This window comes from Populus alba, chromosome 2 (genome assembly GCF_005239225.2).
Source record: "Populus alba chromosome 2, ASM523922v2, whole genome shotgun sequence".
Lineage (NCBI taxonomy): Eukaryota > Viridiplantae > Streptophyta > Magnoliopsida > Malpighiales > Salicaceae > Populus > Populus alba.
In genome coordinates this window covers 11,015,589-11,030,305 of record NC_133285.1, presented here as the reverse complement: position 1 = coordinate 11,030,305, position 14,717 = coordinate 11,015,589, and the positions used below count along the sequence as shown (strand labels likewise).

Below are 14,717 nucleotides of genomic sequence, written 5' to 3'. Positions count from 1 at the left end.
TAGTCGAATACCACCAGATTATTTTCCACTTATATTATCAAATATTAAAAAAAAAAAAAAAAAAACACTACTGCTAGCATTCCTCTCCACCAGACATCAATGTCGCCTTTTTTTTTTTTTTTCCTTGCTACTGTTACATTAAACCCTTCGAAGTTCGAACAAATTCTCTCTAAAAATAAATAAATAAATAAATAAAAAATTCGTGATCAGTAATATATTAAACATATCTTAGAATTTGTTTTTTTTTATTTCCGATAATTATAACTCGGCCTTGTGCACTTATACGAACATGATGACGTTACTTTTTCTCTTTCACGAATTACATTAAGCCGCCGTTTAGTGTTTAGTATTGTGTCCTAAATAAGAAGGATTAATTTTGAATTTTTATTTATTTTAATATTTAAAATAATTTTTAATAATAAAAAAATATTATTTAAAATAATTTCAAAATAAAAAATATTTTAAAGAATAACTCTATCACACTCCCAAGTCCCAACACTATTTGAATATAATTTAGAAAAAAATAAGCTTCCAACCCAAATTACAATTAATCCGACCCGCAAATAACGGCAGCCACGATTCAGTTACCTTTTACAGAAAAAAAAATACCCGCAAAGTCGTTACTTGTTCAAAGCTGGCTCGGGTTCTTACTTTAGACAGGAGAGAGAGAGCGCGCGCGCGCTCTTTTGTATCCTTCACTTCTTTTGCTTTTATTCTCTTCTGCTGTGGATTGACAACAACGCCACCTCCAGCGCCAACCATATTGGTATTCGTATTCTCTCTATCTTTTTATCAACAAAGAGGTAATAATTCATTCCATGAAAACGTGAATTGTGTTTCATAACCCCTAAAACTCATATTTCCAGATACGAAACGCCTAGCTTATCTGTTCACTTCTTAATTCCAATTGTGTCAGACTGTTAGCAACTAATCGGAGATTAGTTCTTTTATTTGTATTTTTGGGATTCTGTTTTCAATTTCGGTAAAGGTTTATTGTTAGGATTGGGTGAAATGCATGCGAATTTACTGTTTATCATATCTGTTTTTGTTGTCTGATTTTTTTTTTGTTAATAGTATTTGATCAGGTGTAGTTTTTAAGCTGTGAAAAATGGCTGATGGTAAAAAGAAGGAGGTCAAGAAAGAGACTGGGTTAGGTCTCACTTTCAAAAAGGAAGAGAATTTCGGGGAATGGTATTCAGAGGTGAGCAAGGTTTTTTTTTTTTTTTTTTTTTTTTTTTTTTTTTTTTTAGTATATGCAACAAATTCTATGAATGTAATCGCAAATTGTTGATGATTGCATTAGGAATTAGCCGGTAATGCATAATAACATAGCGAATATTTAAATTCCCTGGCTCCCATTGTGAAGTGGTTTTCTTTTTGGCTTCTATAGGTGGTTGTGAATGGGGAGATGATTGAATATTATGATATTTCTGGTTGTTATATTCTGAGGCCATGGTCAATGTCAATATGGGAGACTATGCAAGTAAGTTAGTCCTTCCCATATTATCTTCTATTTATTTACTTCATTTTAGTATTTTCTGTGATACAAAGTCTTTCGGTGGTTGATTTTCTATAATCTATTCTCGTTTTACATAAGGTACTTTTGAATATAGGAATTTGCACCCAGTAATGACAGTTGACTTCTACGCAGGGTTTTTAGTTTGTAAAGCTGTATTTGTTTTTTCTATATTATATCATTTTGATTAATCCTTGCTCCTTTTATTTTATAGGTCATCTAGGTAACGGATTTCTTAATATTTAAGATGTCAATCTGCAGGCATTCTTTGATGTGGAAATCAAGAAAATAAAAATCAAGAATTGCTACTTCCCTCTTTTTGTATCATCTAGTGTTTTGGAAAAGGAGAAGGATCACATTGAGGGCTTTGCTCCAGAGGTGAGATTTGTTAAAGAATTTGAGTTAAGGGGTGCTTTTTTTTTTCCTTACCAGATTCAGGAACTTATTTAATTTAATGTTCCTAGATTGGTGTTGCTTGGTTTGGGGTCACTGCCTAACCATGAGAGTGCAGTTTCAATGCTAGAGAATATGCTTTATTGAAAAATTTGTAGGCTAGCGTCTCCAAACTCTCATTGCAGGACTATATTGGTGGGATCATAACTTGATAATAGACTTAAAAGTTTTGCTGTTACTCAGCTTTCAACAATATTTTATCTAATGTAGCACTTTTTTTCCATTGCAAGAATGAATTTTAAAAATACAGAAGAAAAGAGGTTTTGACTGTATCATCTTGGTCTTTTCCAGGTTGCTTGGGTGACAAAATCAGGAAAATCTGACTTGGAGGTTCCTATTGCTATTCGACCAACTAGTGAGACTGTCATGTATCCCTATTTTTCTAAGTGGATCAGGGGACACCGTGACCTGCCTTTGAAACTCAACCAGTGGTGTAATGTTGTTCGATGGGAGTTCAGCAATCCTACACCATTTATCAGGTAGTTTGATTTGGATTTCTTTATGGTTAACTGCTTTGTCTGCAGTGAATTTGATGTCAGCTATTTGATTTATATTGTAAAAATGTGATTATGTCTGCGTTTTCTTATGCAAAGCTCTTCATATTTATTCTTGAAATATTGATTTTTGTATTCATTCTTCTAAGAAACCACTTTTTTTAATCTGTTGAAGCTTTTGTCTTGTTTGCCATAGATTTTTAACTGATATTAGACCATACTGATGACCTATGCTTTTGTTTTAGGAGCCGTGAGTTCCTTTGGCAGGAAGGACACACTGCTTTTGCAACAAAGCAAGAAGCAGATGAAGAGGTATGAATCTGTGAACTTATTCTTGTCCTTGTGGACGTAAAACATTTTAAAAATTGTATAGAGGAGCCTGTCAGTCCATAGACAAGTCTGTCATATTCTTGTTTGGAGCATGTAATTCACAAGATCACGTTTTCATGGAAAAAACATCTTTTTAGTTTTGCCATTTTATCATAGTCCACATGAAGCACATATTTTTACGAATCTAGAAGTGTATATATTATGGAATGGGTTGGGGGTGAATCTAGTCATTCACATGGCCCTTGACTATGACAGAGCTAGATAAGCTTGGGACGTAATGAATAATCTAACCAGCTTATCAAGATTGTTTTTATACAAAGATTTACGTCAGGCTTTTTTTTTTTCCTCCTGTTTTTTGATAGCATGCCTGCTTGGATGCTGATAATTTAATCTCATAATTTATAAAATAAATATTGCCAGCGTCATTACACTTTTCCTCATTTTTTTTATTTATACTTTTGGTACCTGTTTGTATGCATCAGGTGCTTCAAATATTGGAACTGTACCGACGCATATATGAAGAATTCTTGGCTATTCCTGTTATAAAGGGCAAGAAAAGTGAGATGGAAAAGTTTGCTGGTGGACTTTACACTACTAGTGTTGAGGTACATAAAAATTAAAGCAGACAAAGACTTATCCTTTGTAATATTTAATGAATTACTAGCATGTCTTAGTCTGAATCATTTCTTTTTCAAATTTGTGTGTCTGCACTAGGCATTTATTCCCAACACTGGACGTGGTATCCAAGGTGCAACTTCTCATTGTTTGGGCCAAAATTTTGCAAAGATGTTTGAAATAAACTTTGAAAATGAGAAGGGAGAGAAGGGAATGGCCTGGCAGAACTCTTGGGCCTATAGTACTCGGACGGTAAACTTTCTGATTTTTATCACCTGGAGTTGTATTCATTATCTAGAGTGTATTCTTTATTTTATTTTCTGGGTGGTATGATCCATTCGCACTTGACAGTGTATATTTTTACCAATGTATTGGCCCTTTTACACTTCAGAGTTGCTTAGCTATTACATTAATGCTTCATAAGTTGTTAATATTCCTTTATCCTGATTCTATTTATCCCATTCTTTCCCTTTTACAGATTGGAGTTATGGTGATGGTTCATGGAGATGACAAAGGCTTGGTTCTGCCACCTAAAGTGGCATCTGTCCAAGTTATTGTTGTTCCTGTGCCTTACAAAGATGCTGATACTCAAGGAATCTTTGATGCCTGTGCTGCAACTGTGGATACTTTGTGTGAAGCAGGTATTCGTGCTGAGGCTGACTTTAGAGAGAATTACTCACCTGGTTGGAAGTATTCTCACTGGGAAATGAAAGGTGTTCCTCTAAGGATTGAAATAGGGCCCAAAGATTTGGCAAATAATCAGGTGAGCATCCCATTCCTCCAACTGGTTTCATTGTCTTCCATTTGCACAATGCTCTTCTGATATTGTTTTGTGTATCTTGTTCTGTTTGTTGCTAGAGCTAAAAGCCAAGTATAATTACTCACCTGGTTGGAAGTATTCTCACAGGTACGTGCAGTTCGCCGTGACAATGCAGCAAAAGTGGATATCAGTCGTGACAGTTTGATGGAGAAAGTAAAAGATATGTTGGATGGTATTCAACGGAGGTTGTTTGATGCTGCTAAACAAAAGCGAGATGCTTGCATTAAAGTTGTGAAAACTTGGGATGAATTCAAGGAAGCTCTCAGTCAAAGGAAAATGATCTTAGCTCCTTGGTGTGATGAGGAGGTATGATATCTCATCACTGCAAACTTTTTTAATGTGTATGGTTTAAATTTTTTGTTCCTGTAAAATTCCTTCTTCATTATGAGGTTCCATTGGTGTGCTTTTGTTTAGTTGGTGTCATGTTGTGTGCATTTGTTTTCTCACTTTTGTCCCAGTCTGAATTACTATGACGTGAGTATTGTTACAAAAGGTGATCATCCGTGTTCATAAATTTATGGTTGATTGCCTCATATTTTCAGAACTACTTAATTCTTGTATTATTGAATGCTAGTTCAGTATAAGGATGCATTCTATCATTGCTTTGGATTTGTTGTCTAGTTAAGTTTGGGTTTTGTTCTGTAATTGTCAAATAAATTTGGTAAACTCCATTTTAGTCATAGATGGATGCCATTGCCATGTTATTTTTTTCCATTCTTTTTATTGATCATCTCTCACTGACAGTTTTTCTGCTTGAATTCTGCAGGAGGTGGAAAGGGATGTGAAAGAACGAACAAGAGGTGAAATGGGAGCAGCCAAGAGTCTTTGTTCCCCATTTGACCAGCCTGAGCTTCCTGAAGGTATTAACCCTCTCGTTTCATGTCATGGTCACTTGAGTCATTATTGGTATTCCTTTTCTCACTGACGTAACTTTAAAATAAACATTTCCAATGAATCAACTAGGTTTTGATTCTATGTTGTTCCCTGAATACTGTTTTTTTTTTTTTTTTTTAAAAAAAAAAAACAATTGCAGGTACCGCATGCTTTGCTTCTGGAAAGCCAGCAAAGAAATGGACCTACTGGGGCAGGAGTTACTAGATCATCAGGTCCCTGTGCAATCTTCAATTTTCATGTAGTTCGAATATCAGGTGCTTATGTTCTTCAGTTTGGGCACACATTTAAGTAATTTGGCAGCAGAACAACAGGAAATGAAGGTAACATACTAGGTTTTGTTGTAATCCATTTCCGACATCGATTGTTCTACTTGAAATGTTGGGTTGCAACGCTTAAATCTGCTACAACAAATAGGTTGCCAGATAATTTACACAATCTTGTTGATGATATCGTTGGGCTCCTTGATGGACCTAGTTTGCCAGTGTTTTGAACTGCCTCTTCTCTTCGTTTTCATTTGACTTCCGAACAGCTGAAGGATACATTTTTGAAGGCTGGACCGTAGCTATACTTGCAGCTCAACTGTGGTTATACAGATGGTGGCCAGACTTAGGTGTGTTTGGGACGTTACCTTAAATTTTATTTTTTTTTGTTTAAAATAATTTTTTTATATATTTTTAAATTGTTTTGATATATTAATATCAAAAATAATTTTTTCAAAATAGAATTTGCATAAATCATGAAGAAAAAGAAACATTAGTTTTGATGTTTATATTTAATATTGTGGTAGTTTTATGGTTTTTTAAAAATTATAAATTGTTGTGTTTTTCTTAAAATAAGGTTTAAAAGGATTTTTAGTAAGATTTATACTAAACCTAAGTTGATTAATACTTTTAAGATTATGGTTGAGATAAATCTATACGGTACGATATCAGAGAGCATACATGGCTGGCTAAGCTTCGCCCTCAATATCAAGCAGGTTTAAGGAAGAAACCGACCCATCCCTCGAAAACAAAATGTGCTATTTTATGGCAGTCGATTTGGAAACAGGGACACTTGAGTCTTCAATACCTCAAAATTCGGTCATAGTGTCTGAATGATTCGTGGAGCTATTTTTAAAACATTTGCTATGATAATTAAAATAAATATTATAAAAATTTTAATGATTTAGATTTTTAAAAGAAAAAAGTTTATATCTTCAATTAAGATTATCTTTCTTATTTAAGCATTTGTTTTTCATTTTTGACAAAAGTACCATGGTTCTTTTATTTACAACATGGTTATTTGAGTAAAAAAATTAAAGCAATTAAAATAAATATTCATAAATTTAAATTGATTTAGATTCATTAAAAAATATATTCTTTAGCTAAAACTCTCTTTTTAGTATTTTTTTTTAATTTTGATGAGTTTTTTTTTATTATTATAAGCATGTTATTTTTTGATATATTTTTTATATGCTTTTATTATTATTATTATAAGCAGGTTTTTTATTTTTGTTTTTAACTAGAACTGTTTTTGATAACCTTTAAAAAAAAAAAAAAAAATCAAAGTCTTAAGTTTTTGAATTCTAAAAACCTGAAAATGTTTTTTTTTTTTTCCAGCTAAAAACATGGAAAAAAATTCCCAATGGAACTTCAAAACCCTATTTCAATCATTAAATACGATCTAAAAATTCAAAATCAAATCAAATTTGTTTAACCCCAATTTATTTTTTTTAGACATCATTACAGGTAAAAACGGCGGATTGAGAGTTATTGGTGGAAAGAATTTAACCATCTTATAGATATCTCTCTCATCTTCTTTTTGATGAATTTTTCTCTCGTCTATAAAACTACAGACTACCAGAGAGTAAAACTAACTTATCTACTGGAAAGTCAACTCGTGCACACAATGGATGATGAATCGATTGGATATCGTCTTTAACACCACAGATGTGTTGCTGTGTCCGACAAAGACCACAGAGGTTTCTTCTGCAAGCACGTCAGCAAGCTTGTACAATGTCTGAAAGCCTTGTTCATCATCTTGGGAGAGTGAGCATGAGCTCCCAAATTGAAAGATGCCCATGATCCAAACTTTGTGATAGCGGTATCTCAATTCCCAATTCAGTTCTGTAGCTCCTACGCTTCTGCCCTGACTTAATGTCTGTTGTTTTCCTTTCCTTTTCTTTTTTTTTTTTTTTTTAAAAAAAATTGATATATGTTTTTATCTATTTATCAATATTTTTTCTATTCACCACCAAAAAATAATTCAAGGGTATAATTGTAAAAATAAAGAATATGATTTTAAAAGAAAAAAAAAATCATTAAAATAGAGATGGAGTCACATTTAAAGAGAAGCTTGTTGTGGGTTAATGGTATTCACGCTTTTCCAAAAATAAAAAACATTGAAGAATCAAGTCCATCTGCATGTATTGTTTAGTGTTTTATTATTTTATTCATTAGTTATCTTTTTTTTTTTTTCTTCTATATTTATGTGGTCTTTCTCTACATCTTATTTCTTCTTTATATGCATTCTTCCCTTTCTCTTTAAATATCCATAGTGACATGCTACTAAATTTTTTACTTGTTTTTTTAAATAAAAGAACATTTCTCAAATCTCAAGTTCATCACTCATTAAACTTCACAATTGATATTTTGTTGTTGTCATGTTTATTGTTTCTGAAACTTTAGTTTCAAACTTCACAATTGATTTTTTTCTTCTCATGTTTACTATTTTTGAAACTTCAATTTATTTTGTTTTTTTAATCATCTTAGTTTTTTCCAAACTTTAGCATTTTAACTTTGTGAAAGTTGATATTGTGAACCTACAATAATTATAAGTTATTTAGTATATATTTTGTAGATTGAGATTATATTTAACAATATTTTTACATTTTACTTTTATAGAAAATGACAAGTGAAGAGTCTTCAAGGGGCAACAAGAATTATCTTGAGTGGAAGTATAATTATTTGAAATGATCCCGAGTTTCCAGACACATCGCATTATTACATGCAAGTTTTGTGAAAAGAAAATAACAAAAGGTGAAATTTCTTGAGCAAAAACATCAAATTTAGGACATTTAAGAATGGTTATTGGAGATGATTTTGATGGAAACTTTCAATCAGTATTAAGCATCCAGTTTGAGAAGATTGTGGCCTTGAAACAACACATGGTTGATCTCATCCAGCAATATAAGCAACTCTCGACGAATTATAAAAAGCTCTACCAGATCATCATGGACATAAGATCACATATGGGTGGTACGTGTGTGTCTCCCTTCTTTGGCTGTATGGTTTCGAGAATGACCAATCTCCTCCTTCCCCTTCCCCTTCCCTCCGTCTCCGTCATTGTTATAGTTCAATTTTTTTAGAAACACTCTAAAATTGTAATTAATATTTGGATGAATATTATTTTATTTTTAATATTTCATACAATTTTATTTACTCAATTGGTATTTTTTTACTATTATTCTATACAATTTTATATTATTTATTCTATACAATTTCATTTTAAAAAAATATTTTTAAAACAGCACCGATGGATTTATAGACGGAATTATGTCGTTCATAATTTACAGAGAGTTGCAAAATATTTACTGCATGTGCCACAATCACCGACGTTGTTATTCCGTCGATGATTTACCGATAGAAATACAGACGGAATAAATTCCATCAATATATTTTCCAGTTGAATTTTTTTTTTTGCGTGTATTTTTTGTCTGTAAAATCATCGGTTTTTATTTTATTTTATACCAATAAAATTAGCGACAAAACATAAAATTATTGACAAACATTATTCTAACAGATATATTTCATCGATAATTTAGTTAATAAACTTTTTACTAAGTAAAAAATAATTTTATATCGAGAAATAATATTCGTTTGTAAAACTTTTAAATGCTGTAATGAAATGATAGAACCTGAAGGTTAACGTAGGACACTTTGTGATTATTGCACACAACGGGAAAATTTTGAGGGAAGCTTCCGTTGTCGGTCGCCGACAACATTATACGTTCAAGAACACGAGTGACTTCATTGACCCCAATAGTAAATTGTTGCCAAAAGGACACCACCATCATCACCCATGTTAATTGCATTACATTACACATCTAAACTAGCAACGAAAAAAACAAAAAACGTCAACTTGAACATAAACTTCTCGGGGAGTGAGTTTCCTTCCAAAGTTTTGGTTGACTCTATCTCCCTTCTACAAAAGTTTAATGGAAGATATCATTACTCCATGATTTGAAAAAGAAAATGGAAAAAGAGAGTGTAATGTTTACTTGTGAATTAATTTGAGCAAACGAGCAAGACGTTCCCCTTCAAAGCAACTACATGCAACCAACCCCACGTAAAAAACACAGAAAACACCACAAAATAAAAGGAACTAAAAACCAAGAAAAAGTAAAAAGACATCAAGAAAAGATATGGAATTAGCTTACACTCTTGTTCCTGAGTAACCGAGTCTTTTGAAGCTCCGTTTCCGTTTCTGTTTCGCATGATTGCTCAATAAGAACTTTGAAGCCCATTTTCGCGTTATACTATAACGCCAACTTGGACCTCAATTGATGCTCATCCTAAAATGAAAAAAAGAAAAAACAAAAAACACCAACACACGCACAGATCAGATGGTCTCTCCCTAGTTCTAGGCTGGTCCTAGCAAGTTTGTTTAGGTTTACTATTGTTTGAACTTTGGAGGAGGCCAAAAGAGTACCATTAATAACTCGATAGAAGCGTTAAAAAGTATTTATATGCTTAGGTTTCGTATATTTACATGGAACTGGGAATGTGGTCCTCCTATCTATTTAAGTTTGTAGCGTTCTTGGATATATACGGCCAACGAGCACATGAAAATTAAATATAGAGTAATAGGTAAGGTGTGATAGATCCAAAAATGATGTTGTGTATAAAGATTATCATGATAATCCCTATCTTTGATGTATCTGCACCAATCAATAATCAACAACATGTGACTACTAATTATCGGACATCAGAAATATAAATTTTTCACTTATTTTTTTTATTATTAATGTGGGTGTTTGGGCGAGTTTATGTGTACCTCAATTAATCTCATGAATTCTGATGTTAACGATCATATAAGCTTTCAATGACCATCATATAAACAATTACAAGGCTCGAACCTAAAAAAAAAAAATTAAATTTTTTACTCTCAAACTCTTATAAGTGGATCATCTTATAAATGATTATTTTTCACCCATTTAATCTTTATATGTGCAAGACAAGAAATTGCGAATATATGTGTTATCACATATATATATATATATATATATATATATATATATATATAGATGCTGTCTTTCTTCGGCAAACAAGCAGCAGCGACAACTGATGTTCTATCAACGCAAGGTAGCTGCTATTGTTGGTGGCAACCTGGAAGAGAAAGATATGTAATAATTATTCTCCTGCTTTCTACCAAACTTCCGTAATAATTTTGTTTCAAAGAATCTTCATAAAGTAAAGCATAACCACTGCATTAGGTGAGATACCATTTTGCTGATTACATGCTTCTTACTTGGTTTACATAATGATGATGTCCGAAACCTAGAATGTTTAAGGAACAAGTTTTTTTTTTTTTTTAATTAAAATGTTCAAGTATATAATTTTCTTTTTCGAGAAGTACTGAATTAATGATAAAAACTGTAATATTTACCAAAAAAAAAATTCCAATCAGTAAGATATAAAAACTCTTCAATAATAAAATTAGTGATTTTTAGGGGTAAGATAACAAATAAAAAGAAAAGAGTCTTAAATTTAAAAAATAATAGTTTTTGTTCTTCTTTTTTAGGATGATTATTACTTTAAAATATATGTAAGTTTTTAGAGTAGAAAATGTTCTGAATATTTTTACTTGAATGATTCGGAAAGTATTTATAACCTTTGAACTTTGTCGTTTTAAAAAAAAAAAGAAAAGACTTGGAAAGTTCTTGGCTTTTAATGTTATTAATGAAAAACAAATATCTCATATACATGTCACTAATAAAAGATAAATAATTTTTACATTACATTAATGAGAAGGTAAGTGCAGTAGGACCCTTAAAAGACCTTTTGTACATTTATAAATGTAGGAAGATCATCTTTACCTCTTACATAAATAATTCATGTAATTAATATAATAGTAGAGCCCATAGTTCTAGATTTCTAAAACCAAATTAGACCTGGCATATAAGCAAACTTAGATAATAAAAAAAAAAAAGCATATTTGTTCATCAAATTCATAATACATTAGGTTTAATTGATAGCTGAACAAAAGTGTATTGGGTTTAGATCGTCGAACATCAAAGTTATTAGAGAGAGATGACTTAGGCAATATAAATTTTGTGTAAAACATGTTCACACTCTGCTTTATCTGGGTTTGAGTTAATTATAAAATTATTGTATTTAATTGTTGGATGGTTTTGGTTTTAATTTTTTTAAACAACGAGAAAACATTATGAATTTTAAAAATTAAAATTAAAACATAAATTAATCTTCTTGGATACATCTCCAAAGTACAAGCTAAAAAGGTTAATGGAGAGAGCAAAATCCCTTAACCATTGTAAGAACCTAGCCAGCCCCTTAAAGTAATGTCATGATTTAATTTGATACAAAATAAATTAGAAGAGATACATCTTCACGTTCGTAAGCAAAATTATTTTATCATAAAATAAGTAAAAATCAGAACAAAGAGATATCAGACATAAGCAATGTTTTTTTCCGGAGACATTATTATTAGCTTTCATCATAATCTTCTGACATGGGATTAGTACAGACAAATCAAGAGGTTGCCGAAACCTAAACATCACTCGTGCCCTGTGAGACAAAATGAGAATATGAAGATCTAAGAGACGTTGTTGCCAAGTAATAGGGCACAAGAAAGAAGAAAAATGCAGTAAACTGATCCTAAAACGGAGAGTCAACTCGTTGAATGAACCAATGCAGGGCGGAGCATCCATGGAAATGCTGGGAAGTAAGCTGTTCTCTCTTCTTCCACACAGTTACTAGCTGTGTTTGGTGTCATTGGATACTCGACCTTGGAAACCTTCACCTCTTCTTTTTACAGTACTGCTCCAGATTCGAGACTTCCCTTTGCGTTGTGTTTTTCCTTGTACTTTGTCCCCATCTGTTTGGACAAATTTTTAATTTTCTTGATTGGTCTGGGTTCCTGTTTGTACTTGATGGATTGGTGCTCCTCTGCTCTTTGAAAATGGTCCTAAACTCGTTGGCATCTTGGGGGTGTTTTGGAAGGTGCATTCTGTCGGTTAAGTTTAGCACTTTGGAGGTTCATGGGACTTTAGTGTAATGTGTTTTTTAAAATATTTGTTTTTTACTGATATTAAAATGATTTTTTTTATGCTTTTTCAATTTAGTACTATAATATGTTTTTTATTTTTTTAATATTATAAAAAGCATCAATTTCATATTTTTTCAAACTAAAATTATTTTTTAAAAACACCTAAAAACATAAACATGAACTTAGTCAAATACTTCACGTAAACCCTAACTAATAACTAATATATTAATTAGTGTTTAGGTCTTTCTTGTCTGGTATGCCCTTAGCTAGTTCTCTTTTTATTTTACTTCTTTGTCTCTATTTTTTTTTATCATTTCATTATGATGTTTGAAAATTTTAGATATATGATATCAAGAGGTTTAATCTTTGGACTAATTCTACATATCTATGCAAAAATTACAAATCTTGAGTCCAATGGATATAACTGATACCCATCATAACATTTATTTTTATGATGCAAGTTGTTTTCTCATTAACTTTGATCATTTTTTCTTTTTAAATTTTAAAAACTCAAAATATGATTCGGTAGATTTCAGCACAACCTAAAAGTAAATCAAATATAGGGTTAATCTATAATAGAAGTAGAAGTATATCTACCATAGCATCATATTATTGCTAATTTGCTCTTAATTTATATTACTATTGTTGAACTTTGGCCAATTTAGTGGGTTGATCTAAAATCTAACTGACTCGTCCCCTAGTTCAGGTTAGGTGTTTTTAAAAAGTCAATTTGAAATTGACCTTATTTGATGCTCATAATCTAATTAATTTGGTCAAATCTGGTTTGACATTTTAATTTTTCAAAACAATATTTTTTTTAATTTTTTTATAATTTCTTTTTATTGATCATGGTTTATACTTAATCTAGGCCTTGCATAGGTAAACTTCAAAACAAGTTTAATAACTCATGAATTACACTATTTCCCAATTATTACATGTCTTCTTTTTTGGGTTCTAAACATGTGACAAGCATGAGGTGCCCCAAGCTTTAATGCCAACGGGGTAGGGGAGTTTTTTCATAGGGTGAACTTCTTGGACTTAGCCCGACAATAGCTTTGATATCTGCTTTTTGTTACAGGCCAGACTATTTTGTGTAAGAAATGATATTTAGTAGCAACAAGTGTTTTTTTGTTTAAAACAAATATGTGACTTGGGTTATAAACTTGTCTGAGTTATGTTGGGTTCATTTCAATTAGAGGGAAAAAAATGAAGCAAACAATAGTAGATGAATCAATTTTAAAAAGAAAAGTGATTAGGATAATCTGGGGATTTTTTTTTCAAAAAGAGACAAACAATGTATCTCAATTCAAAACTCATTAAATATGGGAGTACACAATGGTGTAAAAAAAAGACAAAAAAAACTAGTCTTAGTTAACTCAAGTTAGCATGACAAACCTATAACCTCGGTAATCAAGATTGAGCTAATGTTTGATATCCCGCCAAACTCACGAATCGGATCATAAAATTAAAATAATCCAATAAAAATAAAGAGAATTGTAAAACCCTTTTTCTAAAAAAATAATTGTGTTAACTTTTCAAGCTCATGACTGGAGTTATTAGACCAAATCAATATATATATATATATATATATATATATATATATCATAAAGTTCAATTATTAATCAATCAAATATTGAAGAATTAAATTCAAAAAAGAATTTCAATTATACAAAAGGATTCAAAAAATAGAAATTAAGAGAATGAATATCAAAATTGAAATACAAAATAAATTTTATATTTGATTGAAGGGTGAAATTGAAAAGAAAAATCAATTTAGCAAAAGGATCCAAAAAAAATAAGGGTGAAATTGATAAGAAGAAAAAAGCAATTTAGCAAAAGGACCTAAAAGAATTCCAAAAAATATGGATCAAAATTGATATAAAAAAATAAAAAAGAAATTGATTGAAGGGTGAAATTAAAAAGAATAATAATTTTTTTAAAAAAATTAGAAATCAAAATAATGAGGAACAAATTGAAAAACATAACACCATCGATTTGGATTGAAGAATGAAATTAGAAACCAATAATTTATTTTACAAAAGGGTCAAGAAAAATAATTAGAAATAAAAAAAATAAAGACCAAATTAGAAAATATAATATTTGGTCAATTAGAATTAAAGGATGAAATTGAAAATAAGTAAAACTTCTACAAAAGGATTAATAACAAAAATTAAAAATCATAAGAATAAGAAATGAAGTTGAAATAATAATAACAAAAGGGGATACTGTAATTTTTAGGGGGGAGAAAATAAGAAAAAAAAAAAAAAACTAACTGACGACAAACTAGACCATTAACACAACACATGCCTCTCTACAGATAAGAGAACAT

The 14,717-nt window shown here is 31.0% G+C and overlaps 1 protein-coding gene across 3 annotated transcripts; it reads left to right on the top strand.

The window, feature by feature from the left end:
- The first annotated feature begins 609 nt into the window (after positions 1-609).
- Positions 610-5,609, top strand: LOC118044487 (proline--tRNA ligase, cytoplasmic). Of its 3 annotated transcripts, none has more exons than XM_035052780.2 (12): positions 610-803; positions 1,086-1,201; positions 1,391-1,483; positions 1,778-1,894; positions 2,261-2,448; positions 2,709-2,775; positions 3,276-3,398; positions 3,508-3,660; positions 3,887-4,171; positions 4,316-4,534; positions 4,995-5,088; positions 5,262-5,609. In XM_035052780.2, the coding sequence occupies exons 2-12, from the start codon at positions 1,109-1,111 to the stop codon at positions 5,324-5,326; spliced, it is 1,497 nt and encodes a 498-aa protein (XP_034908671.1). In that variant the 5' UTR covers positions 610-803; positions 1,086-1,108; the 3' UTR covers positions 5,327-5,609. The 3 variants fall into 3 exon arrangements, with proteins under 3 accessions (XP_034908671.1, XP_034908669.1, XP_034908670.1); XM_035052778.2 differs by having other exon boundaries at positions 611-803; positions 1,075-1,201; XM_035052779.2 differs by lacking the exon at positions 610-803 and adding an exon at positions 831-982 and having other exon boundaries at positions 1,075-1,201.
- Positions 5,610-14,717: the final 9,108 nt, after the last annotated feature.

What these genes read in the sequence shown, in the direction of transcription:
- LOC118044487 (XM_035052780.2), top strand. Translation starts at nt 1,109, where the DNA reads ATGGCTGATGGTAAAAAGAAGGAGGTCAAGAAAGAGACTGGGTTAGGT. An exon ending in TTGAGGGCTTTGCTCCAGAG is followed by an intron (nt 1,895 to 2,260) that starts GTGAGATTTGTT and finishes GGTCTTTTCCAG; the next exon opens with GTTGCTTGGGTGACAAAATC. An exon ending in AGCAAGAAGCAGATGAAGAG is followed by an intron (nt 2,776 to 3,275) that starts GTATGAATCTGT and finishes TGTATGCATCAG; the next exon opens with GTGCTTCAAATATTGGAACT.